Source organism: Plasmodium malariae, assembly GCF_900090045.1.
Source record: "Plasmodium malariae genome assembly, chromosome: 10".
In the NCBI taxonomy this organism is placed as follows: Eukaryota; Apicomplexa; class Aconoidasida; order Haemosporida; family Plasmodiidae; genus Plasmodium; species Plasmodium malariae.
The window spans coordinates 2,112,162-2,138,072 of NC_041784.1; the positions used below are offsets into that span (position 1 = coordinate 2,112,162).

Below are 25,911 nucleotides of genomic sequence, written 5' to 3' on the forward strand. Positions count from 1 at the left end.
AGTAACCCATCTCATAATATATATAAATGGATAGTAAAAAAGAGACTTTTATTAATTAAATAAGTGTAACACGAATAGAAACTATTAAATGTAAACAGAATTAAGTTTAAATTAACGAAAATTTCGTAATAGATAGAGTATATAATATATTGTAATGCAGAATTAATATATAAATTATGTTTTTTGTACTATAGTAATATATTTGTCAAAAATATCATAAAGTCTGTAATCCAAAATTTGAAATACAAATGCTATAAAATAGAATTTTATATTAAAAAGATTTATAGAGAACAAAAATATGTATTCCAATATCATTAAAAATTTTTAATTATATATTAACAATACTATCTGATATTTTATATTAAGATAACGGGGATATAATTTATTGAATTTTTACTAAAATCAAACATATAGACAAATTTCATGTATAGTGTTAGTAGACTATATATTTACTTGTATTTCTAAAAAATAAAACGTAAAATTAAAAAATATTTAAGGTAAAATAAATTTTTATGTTATAATTTTTTACTATATTATGCTTTAATACTGCTTGAACTATTGGAATATATTTATAATGACAGATTGCAGAGGGAAATAATATGAACTATAAAATTTTAATAGTTAAGTGTATTTTTTTAAAATAATATATATGAAAGTTACTTAAATTTTTCATTTATACAAATTAAATATGAGAAAATTATATTGTGATATATGAAGTAATCGAAAAATATTATATAGGATTGTTTTTTAGTATATTTGTAGCTAGAAATTGTGCTGCTTAATATATAATGTAATACTGATGATGTGTTTGATGTGAAATGTTTAAATGACAAACAAATATATTTTAATGTTAAATATTATTTTTTAAATAAATAATATATTCAGGGATCTACGAAAAAATAAAATATTCAGTAATATGTTTGAATTTTTATTAATTTTTCATTAATTTTAATAGAATGTGAAGCATAAATTTTGATACATTAAAATAACTTGATCATTTATAAAAGCAAAATAATAAAAAATACATTAAATAAAAAAAAGAATTTGGTTATATAAATTTTTGAAAGTAAATTTTACTTATTTGTTTTCATAATCTAAATTTATTTTGGGAAAAACATATAATGTTTTATGTTTGTACATGTTCAAATACAATTTTAAGTTTGTTATGTATGTAAATAATGTATTCAATTACAACTTAAATATATAATATCCTATAATACAATAACATTACATTTATATATATTCCAATGTATACGGTTATTAAACAACATATTTCAAAAAAAAAAATTGCATATATCGTAAGAAATTAAAATAAAATGATTGTGTTTGTGAAGGAACAAAAAATTGTATATAGCTAATTTAAAAAGTTAAAAATGCTTTATTATATTAAATCTTAAATAGAATGAATAAACTTAACTATAATAAATTTAACTGTTTACATGATAAAATTATTAAAAATTTAATTATTTATTAATATATATTTTTTTATATTACTTTTTCAATATTTTTTAATCTTTTATTTACCCAATACAAGTGAAGTGTTAAAATTAGATATAAATTTACATTATAGTAGAATAACATGTAATATATATAATACATTTAAATTTTTCTGTAATTTCGTTTGCAAATACATGTCTTAAAAATATTGTAAAATAATATACGAATATTTTTATTTTTTATAGTAAATAATATTTACTGACAGTGTTAAAGAGATATATATTCGTATAGTTATCAAATGCAGTAAAAATTGAAAAAATATATAACAAATTTTAATCTATTTATTTGAACATTTATATTAATAATTAGAAAAAAATTATTACGAAAGTTCAACGTTTTTGTTTAATTTCATATAATATTGCATTTACATGAAATTATAATAATTTTATTTTTTATTGTAATGTTCTAACAAAAATTTTTTTTTTTTTAACCATATTGTATAATTATTTTCTTTATAAGTATAACCTAATAATTTTTCATATTTTGAATAATTTGTTAAACGCATTTTTATTAATAAATATACGTTAGTGCCCATTTTACTAATTAAAATTTAGTCCTAATGGAATCATTCGTATCCAAATATGGCAACATATATACCCAGTAGAACACTTATATATAATAATTTATACTAATTTAAAAATATTAAATTTCATGTTTACCATAAGTAATGAAATTTATGTAATTCATATATATAGAATGATTAGACAAGTTCGTACATATTAATTCCATGTATTTGCCTTAACTATAGCAAAAATTTAGTGTAATTTATATATTATTAATTCTCACCAAGGGATAAAAGGAATTAAATATAAAAAACTATTTATAAAGTTATAACATTATAATGGAATACATCAAAAATAAATAACAAAGAAGAATAAAAAGAAACATACTATAAGTACTTATGACTATTTTTCTTAGAGATTATATGTTATTTTTCACGTAAAAGTTTAAAAAGTGTCATTTACATTAATACAGGTAAAAAATAATTATACATATAAAATTTATAACTAAAAAATAAAGGATATAATACATATTTTATTGATAATTTTATACAATAATTCTTGTATTGCTTATTATTGTTACTTATATGTAATTTTATATATTTAGCTATTGAGATTTTTTTATATAAGAGGAAATATTAATTTTATAAAAAAATATATACTCATCTTTGTTTTGATATCAAAATAGGAATAGGATGCATCTACTATTGTGATAAATTCTTTTAATGTAAAACGAGATAAGAAGATTATAAAAGAAATAATAATGTATTCAATTAATTTCTAGTTATAATATAAATACTTCTGTAGTTTATTAATTTCTTTTTGCTCTTAAATAATAATGATTTTAAAATTACTATATTGATAAATAAAAAGATATAATTTCATATTTTTCTTTCTTTTTATTATTCATAACGAACTAAGGTAGCAACGAAGTGTCATTATGAAATGGGTAAAATATATTCTTCCTTAATATACCTAAATTTAGATATAAACTGTTTATTAATAAAAAAAACCGTCATATTTTAAATAATATAAAATTTGATGAATAAATAATTCCTAATTATTCTTTTAATTTTAGAATTTAAGTGGACAAGGTTATGGGGTTTTACAATATTTTAGAAATCCACAATTTAAGGAAATTATAGAATATATTAAAAAGGAAACTCCTAAATTAAAGTCTATAAGAAGTAAAAATGATTTTAGAGGAAAATGCTTACATTTTGCTGAATATGTAATTGAAAAAAAGTATAAAAATCCACCTAGGTTTAAACAAGAAAATTGGGAAGCAGCACTTAAAACATGGGTAAAGCATTATTTCTTCAAGGAGAAAACTAAATATGGCATCTGTCCTGTTATTTTTGAGCAGAACGATAGAGATCTTTTAGAATTAACATATAAGGCAGAGGATTTCTTTGAAAAAAAAGAAAAAGAAATAAAAAAAATAAAAAACTTAAAAGAAAAAAAAGAAATTTCAAATAATTGCATTAATGATAATAAATGCAAACGTTCATGTGAGGAATATAATGAATGGATTATATCTATGAAGAAAGAATTTGAAGGAAAACGAGTCTTCATTTTAAACAATTCTAATAAGGAATTTACAAAATTAAGGGATAAAAAAACATTGAGCAAGTTGTTTAAATCTGATACATTTGAAGAAATTCCTAATTGCTCATACAGGGAAGCAGCTGTTAATGCTGAACCTGTATCTGAGGAAAAAGAGGAAGCTCCTGTAGTAAAACCAAGAGGAGCTCCAAAAGAACAAATTATGACTTCAGCTGGAGAAGATGGGCAATCTATGGAAGCTGCAGTTCCATCTGAAAGAAATAATCAAATGCCACAAGAAACAAGTACTTCTCATTCATATCAAGTACAACGTGAAAAAGAATCCTTACCTGAAGATCCCCCTAAAGATAATGAAACTAATAGTGGAGAAAACGCACAATATGAACCGGAAAGTCTGTTACAAATTCCAGGAGATTATGGAACAACAGTTGAAGGAAATGTAATTTCATATCAAGAAAAACCCTTAACTGATGTCCATGCAACTACTTTTATACCTGCTGCACTACCAATTCCTAACATACCTTCTGCAACATATGACATCCTTAAAATGCGTGGTAGCACTAATGCTTGTTTTTTTACATTTTTGAAATAACTACAATATAAATTACATATATATAAGGTTTAATTACAGGTGACAATGGAAGTAAACGTATGACGCATATACCGCCTCTTTTAATAAGCCTTCTAATTATTATATTATTTTCTTTTTTTATTAAAGTAAAATAAATGTAAAATATTAAAAAGATTATAAAGATTTCCTTACTAAAATAATTTGTTTTATAAATATATTTTGCTAAAATTGTAGTATTTTTTAACAGGGTTGTTTAAAAAAAAAAAAAAGATAAAAAGAAGAGAAGTTAAATTTCTGAGAATATTAGTACCTTCCTATTATAACAGAAGTAAGTTTTTAAGATATAATCATTTGGAACACCCAATAAATGAAGAAGAAGAAGAAATCATTAAAAAAATAAAAATACAAGAACATAATATGAACAAAAATGAAAATGTATCATACGGAAAAAAGGACAGATCCATAACTATTATAGAAGTACATATGGAAATACTGGAAGAATGCAGAAATAAAGAATTGGAATATAACAAAGGAGAATTTTTAGCAATATGCCAAGAAGTATTAACAAAAAAAGAAAATAGAACCTACACTAACTTAAAAGATGATGAAGTAGTAATGGATAATATTAAAAGTACCAATGAAATTGAAAAACAAAAAAGTCTATGGAGTAAATGGGTGGAAAGACATAAAATATTTTTGGAAAAATTGAGAAAAAAGGATTGGTTTAACAATCTGAAAAATGATTGGAAAGAAGAAAGATCATACATAAAAAATAGGGAAAAATTAAGAAAATATCTTTCAAATGAAAATGAAAAAGATCCATTTTTAGAAAGAAAAAAAGATATATGGAGACGTTGGGTATCAAGGAAGGGTACTATTGTAGAAAAATATTTGGAAGAGGACTTGTTTGAAAAATTGAGAGAGGAAATATATAATATGATAGATACATATGAAAATGAAGGAAGAAAGGATGATATATTATTTATGAATAAAGAAGAATTGGAAAACAAAGAAAATTATGAAGTATTATATAAATACTTTAAAACAAAATTATTAGAAAAACTGTGTATACTAGTATTTATGATGGTACTAGAGGAATGTAAAAATGAGGAGTATATAGAAAATATGGAATCACATTTCGATAATTCTATAAATGAATGTATAACAGGAAAAAACTTAGATATTAAACCAGAAATTGAGGAAAATTTAACTGATATTAACGGAGATGTTTTAGGGAATATAAAAAATAATAAAAATTATACTTATGAGGGAGAAGACTGTTTCAGAGAAGAATTGAAAGAATGGATAAGAGAAAATGATGCATACATAAATTCCTTAGATAGTGATAATAACATAGACGAATGCTATCAAGTGGTAGAATAATACATGCTATATATTAATAAAGACAAATTCAAAATATATTTGAATAATAATCAGGAGAAGTTGTACGATATCTATGAAATAAATTTCTTAAATTTTGTTATAATCTAAGGAAGAAAGAAAAAGTAGAATGCAAAGAAATGAGTTATGTAAAATAGAAAAAGAGGCATAGTACATGAAGATTCAAACGTTTTTATTTAAAAGATATTCCAAGATTATATAATTGTTTTTATTCTTATTAGAATATTTCTACAAAAGTTATAGTTACACATGATTCAATAAAAATAGCAATATTTTAATGTGTATATAAAACAAATAGTAATTTTTATATGTTATATAATAGCATATTTATTTAAAAAGTTTTAAGCAATGTTTTTTTTTTTTTGATTCCTTAATAAAAGTTTTTTTTTATTGAAATATTTGGATATGTTAAATTTTTTACATATATTATTAAATTGTATTTATATTATTATCTATATTTTAGATAAGTATATAGTAAAATTGTCGGTGCCCGGTTCCCATGAAATTGATATTAATGCGTATATCAGGATCTTATATAAAAATTTTTTTTTAGTATATATATATTACATTATTTGTTAATTCTTAAATTTTCATAAATTTCACTTTAGAAATAATAAAAAGAATGCATTATTTTATATTATATAAAAACAATAATATGTCAATTAAAATAAGATGGTACAATTATATAAAACTGTTAAATTGGATAATACGTTTTAAAATAAAAACGTTTGTACGTTAATTTAATCCTAGAATATAAATTTTATATTTTTACTGTATAAATTCTTTTCATGTCGTAGGTTCATGTCACATTTTAATAAAACATGTGTCATATAAAAAATTTGTGTTATTTTATTTTTTTTTTCTTTCATTCCTATCAATACTGTTGTATGTAGTACAAATATTTATATTTTTTAATTATAACGTAATTTTTAGAGGGTATAAACTGTATATAGCCAAAAGATCATTTTTTGGATGATAAGCAACAAATTAATAACTATATACATTGTATAAGCTAATGCACCAATTTTCACAGCATATATTATATTTATACTAATTCTGAAATAAAATCACTATGAACTAAAGAAGTCATTTTATTTTAATTTTATTATGGAAATTATTGATTATAAAAATTTAGAATTGTTCTGTTCGAATATTAATATATATATATATATATATATATATTCTTTTTTTTTTTGGAACGTTTAGGAATATTATTGAATTTACAAAAAATTATTTTTTTTTTTATTGCTTTTTATATAAATTTGTTGAAAATATTTACAAAAATATATTTAAAATTATATATGGTTTTTTATACTTTATATTTATATTCTATTTATATATCTTTATGCGTTTTTAAGTATAAAAGGACAATGCAAATACATATATATTTATATCGCTATCTTGTAGATAAACAGTTATTATTTTTTTTAATTAAAAATATTGTAAAATTAAACAATACTAATATGAAAGAAAAAATGTAATCTTTTATTATAGTAAAAAATCAGAATTATATTTTTTATTTAGGGATGTTCTAATTTATATTGCATGGCCTAATGATAACATAGCTGAGAATTTAACTTATAATTTTTGATATCTGAAATTAAATGTATTATAAGAAAATTTCCATTATATGTACATTTATAATATTATAAATAATAAAAATATATTTTTTTCATTAATCGTATCCTAGATAAATATTTTGTTAACTAGGACTGTGAAGATGGAACCTTAGATTCAACATCCGATATATTATTATCAGAAAATGAGAAAAAACAAATAATATATAATTAAATATATATTATTTAAAATTGGATAAGATGATTCTGAAAATGAAAGTGATTATATTGAATCGACTTATTGATGAAAAGATTAGTGTAATGTCAAACATAATTCAAATTTTACGGAAAATAAATTAATCAAGAAATGAGTGTTTATTATATGTTAGTCATTTGAGGTGATAAATATATTTTTGTTTTTGAAAAATAATTATATAGAGGATTTAGTTCTATATATTAACGTCGAAAATATATTAGTACTACTCAGAAAAAAAGTATACAGTATTTAGCTTGTATGAATATATTTTTATTACTTACCTTGTGGGAATATTTTTGTTACTTTTTTTATTTTTTATTTCTTTAGAAAATTTATTGTTTATTAAGAAATAAATTACGGAGAAGAATATTTTACTCTATCAATAAAGGTACAACTACAATGAACATAGTTACTTTATTTTGCAGTTTAATTACCATTTATGTACTTGTAAATTTTTTAAAATATATCGTTGGTATTTGAGAAAATTAGTTATATCCTATTTATATTTCATATATTGTTTTTATAAATAATATTCTTCATGAATCTAATGAAGTTTTTCTTTATACTTAATGGAATTATATCCTTAGCAAGAACAACTGTTTCATAATTATAAATTTTTTCTTATGAGCACTGAATATTATATAAATATATATGGATACATAAAAGTAGAAAAAAATATATTAAACAGTTTTAACATTTTGCATGTTTATACATTAGCTCTATTATAATAATTAATCACTTTTTGGAGTAATTTAATACTCCTATGAATTGTATATAAATATATATTTTTCTATGCATATAAAAGTAAAATTGATATTTCTCAATATTCATAATATACATATTTGCTTTATAAGAAAAAATTATACGTACAATATGTATCATGTGTATTTACATTGTGATAAGTATGTGATCGTTTAAATTAATTTATAAAATTAGAGTTAATATTACCTCTCTAACCTAGTGAATTAATTTATATTTTTAAAAATTATATAATTTTTTTTTTTTTTTATTGTTCTAAGTGATCACTTGAATAAACTTTTAAAAACGTATTTTATACATTAGTTTTATTTTCATTATATTACGTTGTTCTTCACATATTAAAATCAAAACCATATCTGTTCTCATGTTTATATGTATTTTTTATCTAAAAGTAAATATAACATGTCATATTTATAAAAAAACTATTACGTGAAATATATGTTTCATAACTTGATGCAATGTTTTTTTCAGTAGATATATTTTTTTGTGCAAGTATGAAATTATGAATACATAAGTATATAATTCTTTTTTAAAGTATAAATTATTAATAAAAAATTATCGATTTAAGAATTATTGAAACATTATTTTTATATTAGAGTTTTAAAAATTTATACGATTACCTTTTATGTTATGTAATTTTTTGAGCTAAGAACTTTTTTAAAAAATTAATTATATGTGAAACATATATTGATAAAAAAAAATTATATTGACTTTGCTATCGAATTAATTAAATAACTAAATTATATTACCTATAATGTTTTTATGTAATATACCTAATACAAAATTTCTCTATAAATATTTAATAATTTTTTATTATATTTCTTATAAATATATATATATAACATTAAAAAAGAAAAAGGTAATATAAAAAAGGTCGATGAATTTATAAATATTTCTTATGGACGTAATAGTATAAATAATATCTAATTAAATACTATAACCTTCAATATTTATATTAAGAAAGTAAATGATCAGTTTTTATATATATTCCAAATATGTACTTTTTCAGGAGTTCATATACTATAAGTTTGATGTTATAAATACATTATAAATCATAATATTAAGCATATGATTATAGAGGAATTAAGAAATATAATACAAAGAGAATAAAAGAAAAGGTTGTAATAAATGTTGTTTTCCTCATTTATTATTGTATTGTTAAATTTATTAATAATATATTGGGAATAACCAGTTTTTCCATAATATATAAAATAAAAAGATATAATAGTTAACAAGGATACATCAATTAAATGAGTTATACTTTACTTAATATACAGAATAATGTATTATGTATGTTCTCTACATTCTATATTTTCTATATATTGCGTACTTGGACATATTGTGAAAACATATATATAATTATTTATTTTATTGTGTAAATTAAAAAAATAATTATTTAATTAATTTACTGTATTAAATAAATAACTTATATATTTTGAATATTTATTGATGAATTATATTTATAGTATATTTTGTAATGTTTCATTCTTATAAATAATATTAACATAACAATTTTAGATTATAATTTTGAAGTTATATTTCCCTTTTTCATTGTAAAACAAATTGTAATTATGCATTATTTTTTATAATTTTATCAAAAAAAAAAAAAAAAAATTAAATAAATAACAATAGGGTCCTATATCATTAAAATTATATTATATTATTGTTAATTATATCATTTCTTCGTTTATTAGCGTATTAAATACTTATATTATGGAACAAAAATTTAAGTCATTTTTATATATTAAAATTCCTACCTTTATACTTTTAACTTGGATGTGTTATTTTTACATTTATATGGTTATAATAATGTCTTTTAAGTGTATATATATTATTTATTTTTTTTGAGTTTTATTATTGTTAGTGTTTTCTTTTACTGAGAATTTATTCATTTGATTAAAAAATAATTTTTTTCTATTTTTTCAGAGTAGGCAAAGTAAATCATTGGTTGAATGCTACAACCAACATAGACGGTTATACGCAAAAAATTACCGTTTACTGGCAATATATAAGCAAGATAAGGATTCAAGTATTGTGTATTTAAAAAAAGAGATACCAAATCGAGTAAACAATATAAATGATATATTTAATAATGAAAAATATTCCTCGGGAAAAACTAAACAATTAAATGGGAGTTCACAAGGAAATAAAAGAAGACATCAAAAAGATGTGAAAAATAAATCTTGTATATTTGAAAAGAAAAAATATTCCCATTTAGAAAAAAAAATCTTCAAAGAACTTGATTACGTAGATTTTCTCAAAAACAACAAAACAATTAGTGATAAGATTTACAAAAAAATAATGATTAAAAAATGCGTATTACGAGTAGCTTTACCATTATTACTGTTTTTAGTGTTAGCGATATCATTCATATTAGATAATTTTTGTAAATGTGGGTTTACATATGGTTTGCTTAAAGTAATAATTCTTATTTCACCTGCTTTAGATGCTACTAAACTTCGAGAATATTCATATCTTAAAGATGTTGTAAGTCTTGATAAGATATTTAAAGGGGAGACTTCTCCCGCTCTAGCAATTTTGCATATGTGGTTGACGAAATCACCTTTAAAAGGGTTTACACAAGCTTTGGTGGAACCCGGAAGTGGTAATGCAAAGGAGGTGAGAAACTACTGTATGTCAGGTTTTTTGGGATTTCTTATATATTTTGTACCCATATTCATATTAAGTATAATTCTTATATCAGGACTCGTTTACTATCATAAAAAAGTTAAAAAATATGAAAAAATTAGATTCAAGAAAAGGTAAAATAAATAATAAGTAATATTTTCTTTAATGTAATGAAACCATCAATATGAACCAATACACGAAATATTTTAAATGGTATTAATAATATATATACCTATAACTGACTAAATTTTATAAATGTATGTTGTTATAACTGGTTTAATTCATACGCAGCAGTAAAAAAGTATATTTGTATTTCTTGTTTGTAATTTTGAATGTTTTAATATCTTTCAATTTATAGTTTAAGGTATCGTCTGAGATTTATTTACCATTTTGTCTTAATGTTTATATATGTATATTTTCATATATTCCTAGGATAAATATGTTTTTGTGCGTTATAATCAATATACATTATGGAAATTTATATAATTTTATTGATACCATGTGTTAATTTTTATTTTAACTATGAACAATATTTATTTATATTATTTTATCATTTTCTAGTTTAAAATGATTATTTGTAGACTTTATTTAAAAAATGTTTGACAAGATTTAATTAAATTATTATATGTCCTATTTTGTTTTCAATGACTTTACGCAAATATATTCCGTTGTATTAATGTAAATATATATATTTCATAAAATAAAACATTATATTTATTACGCAGAATACGTTTTATGAGAAATACTTTATGGAACAATTTCATTGTAAAACACTTTTCAAAGGTTATTAATTATTTTTTTAATGATAAAAAAAACAAATTACAAATAAATAATAAAATATTATTATTAAATTTAGGACACATATAATAGTTCAATAACTCAATAATTCTATGTATTCAGAATTAAATGGACAGTTATCACGATTTATTATTTTGTTATACTTGTGAATTAAAGTGTCATTTATATGTGGTAAAAATTAAATAAATATATACTATATTAATACTTTACATATAGAGAATATATATTTTATATTTTTTACAATATATAAAGTTTAATTTAATGAAATAAATGTAATCAAATATTAATTAATAATATACATAGGCACTTTTTTTTTTTTTAATCATCGTTAGATTTTAAATACATTCATATCTACAAAACAAAAATAAATTATTATTAGGGGAAATAAGAAAATATATAATATTTATACATTAATATAATAATGTGAGAGTGTTTTTTATATGTATTTCCTTAATTTTTCTGGCAATCAGTATATTATGTAAATAGTTATTAATATTTAAAGATGAATAAAAATATATTTAATTTCAGTTGAAAATTTCTAGTTAACCTATAATAACAATGCTTGTTTTTTAAATAAAATAAAATTATAAAAAAAGTATTATTTTTTTAGAAAAGTTTCATGAGTACATTACTATTTTTTTTTAAATACAGATGTTTTAATTTTATCCATTAAAAAGAATTTATATATTTATTTGTGTACGTTTTAATTAAATAAATATAATAATTTTATACTAAAAATATTAAAGAATTATTTACTGTTCCAAAATAAGAAAAAAAAAGTAGTAAAATATACTAGGTAAATGTAAAAATAATTTCAATACATTTTAGATAATAATACTGAAGAAAAAAAAAGAACTTCTCCATGTAATTATAGTTTTCAATACGTTATCTACTAAAAATGCAATAATTAGTATAAATAATTAAATTAAAATAACGAATTGAAAAAAATGTTATTGAAGGTACAGACGATGGAATATGCAATATGAGATTTATGAGAATATACATTTATAATATTATAATTCAATTCTGGTATCAATTTTTAATAAGGACAACAATATATATTTTATAAGGATATTAACATATTTGCATATTAATTATTAAATAAACAAAATCATATATAATTTAGAATAATATGGATTATTTTTAAATGATAAGGCTAAAAAATTATTTAGAAATCAGAAATATTACCAACACAGAAAAGGTATATTTATAATTTATTGTTTAATGGATTATAATATATAGTGAGTTCATTTCTCGTAATTAATTTCATAATATATATATTAGTTATTATTGGTTTTTAAAATAGGTTGCATTATGTTTTATATAGAAATATTATCTTCCACTTAAAATATAAAATGTTCAAATCATTGTAACAATTAAGGGGAGATAAAAAGGAGCCTTCATATATATTAAGATAAATGTATAAATAATTTAAAACTATATGAATGCAATGATTTTAACGTTTGTGACATTTTCACTTTTTTTTAATGTTACCTTGTAGAAATAATATTTCATAATGAGAACAATAATTTAACTTAATATTTCAGATTATTACAAATATTTATTGTGCGTATAATATATTAATAAATATCACTGTTATATTTACACATAAAAAAATAAATATTGGGGTATCAAATTTATTGTTGTTAATAGTTTATTTAATAAAATATTATTTGTTATTCTGTTTATATTGACTTATTAAGGTTCTACTCTGAATTATATTCATAACATTACTAATTCATAAAGGAATATCTAAAACATAACATGAAAATCGTAAAAATAACAAAAGCAAAATTAACAAAACATGTATTTTAGTAAATTATACTGTACTTTCTTATTTTTTATGGGAAAATTATACACTATACATATCATACCTATTTGTAAATATATTTAAATTGAAATATTCTTTAATTAATATAATTGCTTGTAATACTTCTATAAAAATTTTTACTTCAGCGGATTTTATTTCTTATACTTTTTTACTACAGTTGTATATTATATAAATTTATATATGTTAAAAAAACAATTAAAAAATAATATAGCTGAATATAATGATTATTCATTTATAAGTGACGGAATTAATTAAACTAAATTAATAATTGTAATTTTTAAAAATAATGGTAGAAATATAAAAAATAAGTTCTTAATTGCTTCTATAAGGGATATTTCTTAATAGATTTGTTGGTATATTATATATTCATCATTTTAAAAGAATTATACAAAATAATATATTCTTTTTGATGAGAAAGTAATGCATGTATTATAATCATCATAATACAATTGCTGTTTCAATAAATCATTATTTAAGTTATTATAATAATTAATGTTTTATAAAATATAACTAGTTTTTCATGAATACAATGTTTACGAATTCAGAATTATTATTGGGATAATATCCTTAAAATTAGTAATTTTTATGTTAATATATATAGGAATATATTATTTATATGTTCCCTACATTCTCTATAGTAGACAAACTCAATATTTATATATAATAAGAATTCACATATTTCTTTCTAAGTTTATTCCAAAAATAATTAATAAAATGTATTACTAATTAGTACACTATCTTAAATTAAATATATATTAAAATATTTTTGAATAAGTTCTAATTAATTTATTTTTATGAAACTTATTTTTATTTTAAAATAATATTATGTTATATTTTAAATAATATATTTTTAATATTATTTTACTTTTTATATGTGGTATAATCAATTATATTTTTGTACTTTTTTTTATATATTTATTATAGAAGAGTAAAAAACAAATTTTTTAATAAGTATAGAACTGTTTGTTATTGGAAATACATTATATTATGGATTATTTTTTCATTAATATATTATAGTGTTAAGGAACTTTATAATGAAAAACAAAATTACGCTAAACATATTTATTAGAATTGGCATGTTTGCCATTCTATCATGGATATGCAATTTTAACAATTATGTGGTATAATGTCATCAAATAAGTATATTTATTATTATTTATATTTTTCCTGTTTTACATTTATTAAAATAATATTTTACAATTGGTATATTTATTCTTATTAAACATATATATTTACTTTGATTTTTTAGTATATATTTAACAAATCTTTGGATGGAATATGTAACTATGATAGGGAAGCATATGCAAGAAATTATAGATTACTATCAAAATATAAAAAGGATGAGGCTTCAAATAATCTATGGTTAAAAGGAAAGCTTCCCAATAATGAAGTCTTTGGACAAAAAATCACACCTAATAATGAAGGAGGAACTAATAGAAAAAATAATAAATCACATAAATGTTTATTAAATAAAGCACAATATTACACTGAAGTTATAGATTATAATAATGGAATGTTTGATGGAAAACATTTCCATTTTCAAAAGAAATGGATAAAAAAAAAGGATTATGATACTTTTCTTGAAAAAAAGAAGAGAATTGGTGATATATCTTTAAAAAAAATAAAATTTAGAAGTTATAAATTTGGAATTTCCATATTTCTTGTTTTTTTTCTATTGGGAATAGGATTACCGGTATCTAGTGCATTTGGGCTTTCCGATGGTAGTAAACAAGGAAATGATATTTTATCCTTTCTTAAAAGTACGCTGGGTTTAAGTAGTGAAAGAAATGCTTATATATTATTATTTTTAGTAACGTTCATTATGTTAGCAGTCTTGATTATAATAGCTATTTATAAGATCTTAAGAAATAATGAAAAATATCAAAAAATTAAGTTGATGATGGAGTAAAATGAACAAAAAGTAATTTGAATTTTCACATAAATTAATTATTAATAGAATGTATTATATGTAATATATATACTGTTATATACTTTATAGTATTATATATATAATTTTATAAATACACATATGTATAAGGTATCATTTTTGTACGAAGATTAATAAATTAAGTTTTTATCTTTTTTGTAGATTTAAATGTTTTAATGATTTTCATTTTGTACTATAAATTATTGTTTCAAAATAGATAAATATTATTGCTTAATATATATAGTTGAGTGTTTAAAGTAAATTGTTATTAAATATGTATGTATTGAATCAAAATTAATATATAATATAAAAATTAATGTAATTAAAATTATTCTATATTACAATTTATTTTTTAAATGAAAAATACCTATATTCTATTTTTTCCTTGTTCAATTCTAAAATAATTAAAGGTAGACGTGATGAGTAAGTTACTTTGTTGATATTATGTTGAAAATAAAAATGTTTATTTTTGTATATAATCAAAAGAAGTGAATGTATTATGCTATATTACGTATATTTTGCTCAAAAACAAATCACAACATTTATTATATAACATAAGTTTTATTAGAAATATATTATATAATATATTTATTACTTAAGACTTTTTAACAAACCACTTTTTTTTGTTTTTTAATGGCAGAATTGGGGAATTATAAATATATAACGAAATAATGTAATTTTTTACAATGGATTATTTATAGCTGTTTACTAATATATATATTCTAAGTAATTAGAATTAAATGAAAAGTTATAGTTATTTATTATTTTATTATTGTGACTAGTTGTATCAAAAATAGAATTTTGACAAATGTTCTTAAATATATCTTATATAAAAATATACATATATTCATAATTGTACTATATATTTATATTATTTTTTAAATATTTAAAGAATATATTAATAAATTAAATTTAAATAGATACCAATATATAATATGTTGAAATTATATCCCTTTTCCTTATTATGTGCGTTATAATTAATATATTATTATATTTACTGCAATTATTATATTAGAAGTGATATAATAAATGTTAGCAGAGGTTTATTAAGAATTCATGATAAATCTTAATTCATGTTCTTATATTTAATGTACAATAACTCATAAAATTATTCTTATAAATGCAATTTATTAATACCAAAAAAATCTTAAGGTAATATAGATACGTTTTATCATACTTGAAAAATAAAGTGTAACAGTTATATTATTTTGATTAAAATGAAATAAAATTCGGGTTAATAATAAAACAAAAAAACATTAAAAATTATCATTACCCACGAATCAATTCTTAGAATATGTATTCATTAATAATTCTTTTTTGTTTATCAACACAATGATAATTTTTAAGAACAGAAAAATATAGTAGTAAAAGAGAACAAAAAGAATGAAATTACTATTTCATATTATAAATAAATGTATCCTTTCCATATTCCGTGTAATTTAATAAAAATTGTCTTATTTGCAATTATAAAAAAAAAAAAAGAAATGTTATTTTTTTTATTAGTATTTTTATTCAATGAATTGTCTTTTTTTCACGAATAATTTAGAAGTTAATATAATTATTAAAATAAGTACTTTTAAATAATTATTCTGCTATGTATATTCGATACTTCTTCTTTTATTAAATTACTATTATTAATATAAATAATATAATTATTTTCTCATTTTATGAAATGTTTTTATTTATAATATTATTGTGCCTTTCTTTAATTTTAAAATATGTTTCTTTAAATAAAATAGACATTTTGAAAAAATATAATATATATTTTGGAATATATTTAGGTATTAATATAATGACATTTACATCAATTTATAGTTGTTCTTATAGGTTTATGTATGATAATATTGTTTTACAATTATTAGTTCTTAATATATATTTAATATACTCGCCATAGTTTTAAGAGATTATAGGTAAACTAAAAAATGCATTGGAATTTTATTTAAAAAATATAAAAGAAAACGATAATATATATTGTGCTTGTAATGTATGCTTTCTATTCATTAAATATGTATATGCTCTTTATCTTATGTTGTAGAGCATAAGAGTATTTATTGAAAAGTTTCTTATATACGTTACGATAATGTACTATAAAAGAACTTTCGTTTCTTTAATGGTAATATAATGTGATAATATCTAAATTCAAATGATTCTATTCACGATCCGTGAAACTTGGATTATGTTTATATTACTTAAAGAAAATTATTTTTTAAATAAAATATTATTAATATATAATAATATACCTTTTTTATATATTATAAGGATATAATATTAAGAAAAATGAATATATACATATTGTCTATGATTTTATTACCCTCTTGTGATAATTATAATAAATAAGAAAAAAATATTTTTTTTAATTTTAATTATTAATATTATTCCTGAATTAATTACATTATAGGAACAATAAACAAAATGGGGTTGTAATATTATTTGCTTAATAGAAAGAATTAAATAGAATTTTATAATATACGAATTTTTATGGTATATGGTAACAACAAAAAATTATTACATATCGAAATGTACCTTACACTTTAGCACTATGAGACAAAAATTATTTTATTTTATAAATTTAAATATATATATACAGTTATAATAGGAAAATAATATGAAAAAAAAAAATATTCAATAATCTTATTAACTAAGATGAAAATATAAATAAATTATTCTGTAATTACAAAAATCAAAAAAAAAAAAAAAGATGAAAGTCAAAATATATAAATTATCATTAAAGCGTAAATGAAAAGTAAGTCAATATTTTTTATTAACATAACATAATATTAATGAAGTTTTAGGTTTAACTGAAAGGGCAAATATAAAAGATATATAATGTTTTTTAAAATTTCTACAAAATAATTATATTTTCTTTCATTTCTTTTTTGTTTTAAAAAAATGTTGAAGCTTATGAATTTAGTACTTTTTAATTTACATACATATTCACATTTAGCTTTTATTTTTTTGATTTCATAAAAATATTTTAAAATTATTATTTTTGCTTTTTTTTATTTTTCAAAATATTAATTTTTCCTCCAAACTTTTTGGAAAATATTAGTATTAATTTATATATAGATATATTTATTAGAATTTTGATACATATATTATATTAGGTATTATATAATTTTATAATAGTTATTATTACCTAAATTAAAATAAGTATATATAATATGAATATTTTTAAGATAACTGTATTAAAAATTTTACATTTCACATATAATTTCCTTTTCTATGTTATTCATTAATTAATAAACTTTTATTAATGATCCCTTTAGATTTCGCAATGTGTATGAAATATGTTTTATAAGAATCACCCGATTATATATAAATATCGTTCTAATATATTTTTGGTGTGTATTGTGAATTTATAGATTGTATTTTGCTACAATTTAATAGGATTATTCTACACTGTTATCATTATATATGGAGTTCGCCCCTGTATCATCTTCCTTTATCCATTCTTCTATTTCCTGTCTAAAAATATTCTCCCCTGTTTGAGCACTTATTTGCCCATTTTTTCTATGTTCTAAAGCAGTGTCATTAACATCAATTACTTGTTTTGGAGCATCTGATTTTCTCCCTAAATTTGCATCTGTTTTCCAATCATTTATGGAATTATCCAAATGAGATTCCTTATTTTTTATAAAATCTTCTGTTTTGCAATCTTCTAATACTATCATAAATACTAGTATGCACATTTTTGCAATTAATTTTTTTTTTATATAACTATATAATTCTTCATGGAATTCTTTACTCTGTAATTCTTCTGAATTTAATAGTGAAATGTTATTTTTACTTTCTTCATTTACATACTCATCTGACATATTGAGAAATTCTTGTGTAAATTCATCAAACCATTTTTGTTGCAAATATTGTTCTATAATCATATGCTTTTTTGATATCCATTTTTTCCATAAATCTTTTTCTTTTTCTAAAAATGAAAATTTTTGATTTTCATTTGAAAAATTCATTTTTAATTGTACACTATTTTTTATGAAATCTTTTTCGTTTTTCCATTCATTTTTCAAATTATTAAACCAATTGGTTTTTTTCAATTTTTCAGAAATATTACTATGTTCTTTTACCCATTTATTCCATATAATTTTTTGTTTTTTAATATCATTAATGCTTTTAGTATTTTCCATTATCAGTTCTTCATTAGTCAAATTGCGATATGTGCTATATTCCGCTTTTGCGAACAGTTCTAGGCATAAATCTAAAAATTCTCCTTTTTCGTATTCCCATTTTTCATTTTTGAATTCTTCGAGTACTTCCATATGTACTTCAATAATTGTTTTGAATCTTTCTTTTTTTCTCTTTAATATATTTGTATTTTTTATAGTGTTATGTTGATGTATTTTTAATTTTTTTATGATTTCTTCATCATCATATAATGTGCTTTTTGTATGATAATGTGTTAAATATTTGCCTTTTTTGTCAGAAAGTGAAGGTAGCAGTATTCTAAGAAATGTCACTTGTTTTCTTTTTATGTTTTTTTTTTTTTTAAACCGTCCTATTAAAGCATACTACAGTATAAGAAAAACATGTACATAAATTAATTTATTACAGTATAAAAATGTTTATAATATATATGAATACTTTATTTTTATTATACTTTAATGAAAATGGTAAATAAAATTATAACTAGAAAACTTGTTAATATAAATGATACGTATGGGTTATATGGATTTTCTGTTGGACCTGTAACATATTTTTAAAAATATATATTATCTATTATTGTTATTTCAAAAATTGTGTAGCAAGTATGATTAGTGATACCTAGAATTATAGAGGACATATGTAAATCGGGTGAAATTGAATTAGTAGCTGACCCTTCAGGTGTGAGAACATTTTGAGTAACTTTGTGTATATCTGAAGTTGGAGAAGCTGGATCAGATTGAATAAGTATTTTTGGGAATTCTGAAGGTAGTGCTCCTGCTTCTGCATGATATTCTGATGTTCTAAATTGTATATCTCCTGTAGAAGAAGATTCACGTTCTATATCTGAAGATTCAGATGTTGATATGTGAAGGTTTGTTTGAAGTTCTGGAGAGGTTTTAGATGGTAGTTCTTTTTGAGATTCCTGTTTATTTTCAGGTATCACTTCAATATCAGCTTTTTCAGCAGAATGAGTTTTCTCTCCTTGTTTCGGTGATTCTTGTGATATAGTTGGATCATCAGGTTTTTCTTGGTCTTGTGTTTGCGAACCTTTTTCTGATTTTTCTGATACAGCTTCACGAGATGATATATTATTTTGGACATGGCAATCAGATAATTTTTCAAAGGTGTTTGGATCCATTAAGTCACATATAAATTCAGAACGTGCGTTTTTTTTTGTTTTTTGATAGCATGTTCGAAAAAGATTTTTCTTTTGCTCAAAATCTTTCATTTTTTGATCAATCCACGCATTATATGCGTTACACTTACTCCTATATGTATCAGAATCCTTTGATTTTTTACTTAAACGTTTTATTTCTCTTAGGTATTCATTTTTCATTTCACAGAAATCTACTTCTTCATATTTTAATTTTAAAAATTTTTTATCTTTTTCCTCTAAAATCAAAGGGCATCCTCCATGTTTATCTAGATTTCTGTAGTAATTTTTTAACCAATAGTTTAGTGCGCCTTTCCACGTTTTTTTATAATATGAATAATTTCGCGGTGGATTATTATTGTTAATTAGATAATTAGCCAAATCTCTGCATCCCTCCCTAAATTTATTTTTATCATGCTGGTTAATTAAGGAACTAGTTTTTTGTTTTATTTCATTTTCAATATTTTTAAACTGTAACAGTCCATAGATCATTAATGTCTGTAAGCCATAGGAACTATAATACTGTATTCAAAAGAATTATAATTATTTATTTAAGCATTAACTATTGAGTTAGTTTATTATCACTTTTTTATCATAAATAAATTATGCATAAATTTAAGCTTATTAAAAAAGATTAAATCCCACCTTGGAAAAACAATTATCCATGATAAATCTACATTAATAATTTAGTTTGTTGTATATAAAAAGCTAAAAGAGAAATACAAATTTAGTTATTTTTATTTACAAATAGAGAAATTTTAAATTAATTTATTTTAATATAAATAAATTATAAAATTATCATTTACATAAGAATTTATATGTGAACTATAAATTAATCGAATACATTAATATTTATTTTTTACATTCCTTATCTTTTTTTTCTCTAAATAAATATATTACAATTGGTGATATATCCTAACTATATTTTAATATTAATTCACAGTTATGCATATATTATTATGCAAAAATAATATTCTCGTTGTAAAGGAAAAACCAAAATATTAACAATAAAACAATTTATATAAGTTACATCAATATGTAATATAGAGTTTAATCTGTAAAAATTTCTTTAATCTATATATTGTCATTTTTTCTTTTTTCTTAGTGCATCAATATATATATATAATTAGATATTATTATATATATTAAGGTAAATAATTCCTTTTATTCTTCTTTCCTAAGATAGTTGAAATATAATCCAAATAATTATTAGCACTGATAGTATATTTATATATTTGTTTTTTTTGTCTTATTTGTTTTTATTCATAATTGATATAGATCATTATAGTGTTATTATTTTGTTAATATTTTTATATATTTACTGCACTGTATATACGAAGAAGACATAATAATATAAAAATTAAAATAAATTGTTGCTATGCTTAAAGGAAGTTTGTATCTTCAAAATAAACGTGTGACGCTTAATATAATATTTATTACCTAAAAATTTCTTATTTGTGGTATATATTATTTGTTGTATATATTATTGCATAGCATAATCTTAATATAGTATATTATATTATACAATTATTTTCTTTTTTAGTGGTCCATTAACAATTTTAGATATTAATTATTTCGTTTGGACAAACTGTTAATTAATTAAAAGTATGTTTTGTTTTAATAATTAATGAAAATGTGTTCTTATACTTATTAAAACTATAAAAGGTAAATAAGAAATAATTATAACAAACTAAATTATAAAATATATTTGAAAACAACGTAGAATATATTATAAAATTGAAATAAAAATAATAACATAATAACTGAATGCAAATGTAATAATACATTGAATTAGATAAAACAAAAAATATTTAAGCATTGTAATTATTTTTTAGTAATTCTTGATAGATATATTCTAATAGATAGATTAGAAATATAATATTAATTCTTTTGGTTGTTTCTACATATAACAATAGGAAAATATCTTTTTAATACTGATAAATATTTATTTATAATGCAAAAAAATGAATATTATAAATAATTTTTAATATCGTAAAGGAGTGAATATCTAAATGAGAATGCAAAACAATTAAAACTTATAATCAACAACATAGGTTATTATTTTATATTGTACATACATTTTTACTTATTTTAATGTTTCATTTAAAACAATTTCATGTAAGATAGAAAATAATCAGGAAATAAATAATTAATATACTAATAATAAAATATTGCAATTATTTTACATATAAAATTACATTATCATGTTTATTTTTAACAAATCACTTATGTTAAAGAATTATATTTTAATTTTTTTTTTTTTTATTCATTGATTTATTTTTATAAAATATATTTGTTTGTAGTCATGCTCTTTTTATTTTAATCTCTTATATATTATTCCATTTTTTTTTTAAATATGTTATTTAATAACAATATACAATGGATTATACATAAAAATAATTTATTATGTTTTAAAATATATTTTTTTTGCATTCTGCATTTGTATATATTATATAAACCTATATAAGCGTAATATATATAATGAACATAATATTGTAGATTAATATATGGAAACAAAAAACAACATATTATCTGTTGAAATATTTGAAATAATTTGAAGAAAACTGCGTAAATTAGTTATAAAATATTTGTAAAAAATTTTTTTTCTTAATATTTATTAAATATATTTGAATATATTTTTTTTTCCACATTTATTCGTTTTTAATTATCTTTTTTAGTGTGTCATCCTAATTTTTGCGTAATACAGAATTTTGTACTTTATTCTGTTTTTTTATTTAAAAATAATACAATAAAAATATGAATTAATATGAATTAATGAACTTTCGTTAATAATATTATGATTATACTATTGTCTTCTTATTTCAAATCTAATATTTAACCTAAAAATAGATATAATTTTAAGTAAAATATTAACATAATATAAGCTAATAGTAATGATATATTAATATTAAGTATTATAGCTTGTTACCGGAAAAATATGTAATAGTAATTGCATTTAATATAATGTAATTTTTTAAATAAGAAGTTATAATTTTTCATTATTTAATGTATACAAATATACAATGTAAAAAATGTGATATAAATTATTATAAAAAGGCACTTATTTAAATTTATATTTAATATCTTTCAAATTAGTGTTCATAATTTTCAACATAACATTAAAGTGTAAACAACATTAAATAATAATATACCTGAAAAATAAAAATAAAAAATTGTTTCTTGATAATACATCTTAATTTTACTAATATCGTTTTAGTTGAACAGATAAATATATAATCCCGTCCTATAACAAAATAGTCTTATTTTTATAAGTATTTACACGAATAAGGCAATAAATTACATTTATGCAGATTATTGTAATGTTAAATATGTGATATCCTTTTTATGTTTTTATAAGTATCATTTCATTTTATAGGATTAAATATGATTATTTTATGTACAATTTATTCCTTATAAATTCATATTGTTCTCGTATGCAAGTTTCAAAATTTGAGGTCCCTAATGTATAGAATTACTAGTAATTTAATAATCATGTATAAAAATTAATATTTATGTATTATTACTAAGTTAATATATGACATATTTTTAATATTACAAATTTTTATTTGATTTTAATTATAATTATGTTTATCCATTACATTTACTGTACTTGTTACGATTTCTGAATTATTAATGTGTATTTTTTGATGAATTCCCTTTTATATATATTGTGTGAATGGATATAATATAAGAAATATTATGTAACACAAGTATATTAATATGAAACAATAATTTGAATATATGTTAACCATTTATAATTAATTCTTTTTTATATTTGTGTATCTTTATTGCTTATAATTTTGCTTAAAATATTTGTCTTTTAATTTTTTATATTTTCTTTTTTTTTTTAGTTGTTAAATTTTTTACTTTGGTCTATATGTATGAACTTTGTATCGCATTATTAGAATCATACTCATAAATTATTGCATATGTAGTGTTATTATTAATAACAAAATATATTTTTTTTTTGTTTTTTGCTTTTTCAATATACATTTCGATTGAATTGTTCAGTATTTTCTTTTATATGTAAAAGAACATATATTTTTGAAGAATTATGAATTAAAATTTTGTGGAATATACTTTATGTAATACATACTATTGGTCAAACATATTTGATCGTTTTTAGAGCCATTTATCAGTATTCAGGAATTCTGTTAATATAAATAATTTTATTTTTTCATATTGAAGACCGAATCAAAGTACAAATGATATAATCTATTATTAAATAAATTTCATATTTGTATATGCAACATTATTAAAATGGTGATACATGTAGCAGCATATTTTATGGATAGTGTAGAACATATGCGTTTTTAAGTAAATTAATTTATAGTACTAAACAAAAGGAAACATAGAAAACACTGGAATAAATGTTAATGTAATAACTGAAAATAAAAAGAAAAGCTCATACACCTTAGTTTCAGTTGTTTCAGGTTGTTCCAGTAAGTAAATAAATATTAATTTTACTGGAACTGTATAACTTTTTGTTTGAATACTTTCATGTAGTTCATTAAGATACTTTAATAACTGTACCCTTATGTGATTAATAACAAGATATTTATAAGAGTGATATTTATTTTCAAGTTTTTTTATTGTGTTCAAAAGTTATTGAATTTAGAGTAAAATATATACTTATAAGATTACTATATAATAAATTATATTTTTTAGCATAGGCACGAAAACTATATATAAAACTGAATTATGGGAATATTTCAGAAATAGTTAAACATATAGTTTACATGTAATATTATAAAAAGGGATAAATAAAATATATCTTCTTTGTAGAAAAGCAAAATATTGGTTTCTTTGGTAAAATATATATGAAAAACATATGATGAATATACAATTTCCAGTAAAAATTTAATATGTAAATGAATTATTTGTTTTTTGTAGACATAATATTATATAATTAGTATAAATATGAAAATTATATTATGCAAATGTAAATTTAATAACTTTCTTTATTAACTTCCTTTGTTATTATGCATTAATATAATTAAAACTATTCATTAAAAATAAAAAGTACATTATGAAAAAAGCAGGAACGTTTTATTGAGATATATATAAAATATATAATATACACCTATGCTATATAAATGTAATAATGAAAAGATAAAATATTATACTAGAAGATTAAATTATGTGTATATTGCTTCTCAAATTGTTAAAATATAAATAATTTATACAAATATTTATTTATTTAAAAAAAAAAAAAAAAATCAACAAAATATCTCGAAAAATGAAAATAGTTAAAACTGATAAATCATACTTATAGGCAAATACATTGGAAGATTTTCCTATACAAAGAATTAAATT

The 25,911-nt window shown here is 19.6% G+C and overlaps 4 protein-coding genes across 4 annotated transcripts; 3 read left to right on the forward strand and 1 right to left on the reverse strand.

Annotated features, from left to right (window-relative positions):
* Positions 1-2,937: 2,937 nt before the first annotated feature.
* On the forward strand, positions 2,938-5,517 carry PmUG01_10053400 (STP1 protein; the record flags this gene model as incomplete). The annotated part of the gene is made up of 4 exons (XM_029005734.1): positions 2,938-2,946; positions 3,076-4,117; positions 4,195-4,280; positions 4,369-5,517. The coding sequence occupies 4 exons, from the start codon at positions 2,938-2,940 to the stop codon at positions 5,515-5,517; spliced, it is 2,286 nt and encodes a 761-aa protein (XP_028862293.1).
* A 4,302-nt stretch (positions 5,518-9,819) lies between these two features.
* PmUG01_10053500 (fam-l protein) lies at positions 9,820-10,872 on the forward strand (the record flags this gene model as incomplete). The annotated part of the gene is made up of 2 exons (XM_029005735.1): positions 9,820-9,906; positions 10,033-10,872. 2 exons carry the CDS (start codon positions 9,820-9,822, stop codon positions 10,870-10,872), a joined length of 927 nt encoding a protein of 308 aa, XP_028862294.1.
* Positions 10,873-14,397: 3,525 nt separating this feature from the next.
* On the forward strand, positions 14,398-15,272 carry PmUG01_10053600 (fam-m protein; the record flags this gene model as incomplete). The annotated part of the gene is made up of 2 exons (XM_029005736.1): positions 14,398-14,484; positions 14,613-15,272. 2 exons carry the CDS (start codon positions 14,398-14,400, stop codon positions 15,270-15,272), a joined length of 747 nt encoding a protein of 248 aa, XP_028862295.1.
* A 3,407-nt stretch (positions 15,273-18,679) lies between these two features.
* PmUG01_10053700 (STP1 protein) lies at positions 18,680-21,261 on the reverse strand (the record flags this gene model as incomplete). The annotated part of the gene is made up of 4 exons (XM_029005737.1): positions 18,680-19,807; positions 19,897-19,982; positions 20,061-21,117; positions 21,241-21,261. The coding sequence occupies 4 exons, from the start codon at positions 21,259-21,261 to the stop codon at positions 18,680-18,682; spliced, it is 2,292 nt and encodes a 763-aa protein (XP_028862296.1).
* Between the last annotated feature and the right edge of the window lie 4,650 nt (positions 21,262-25,911).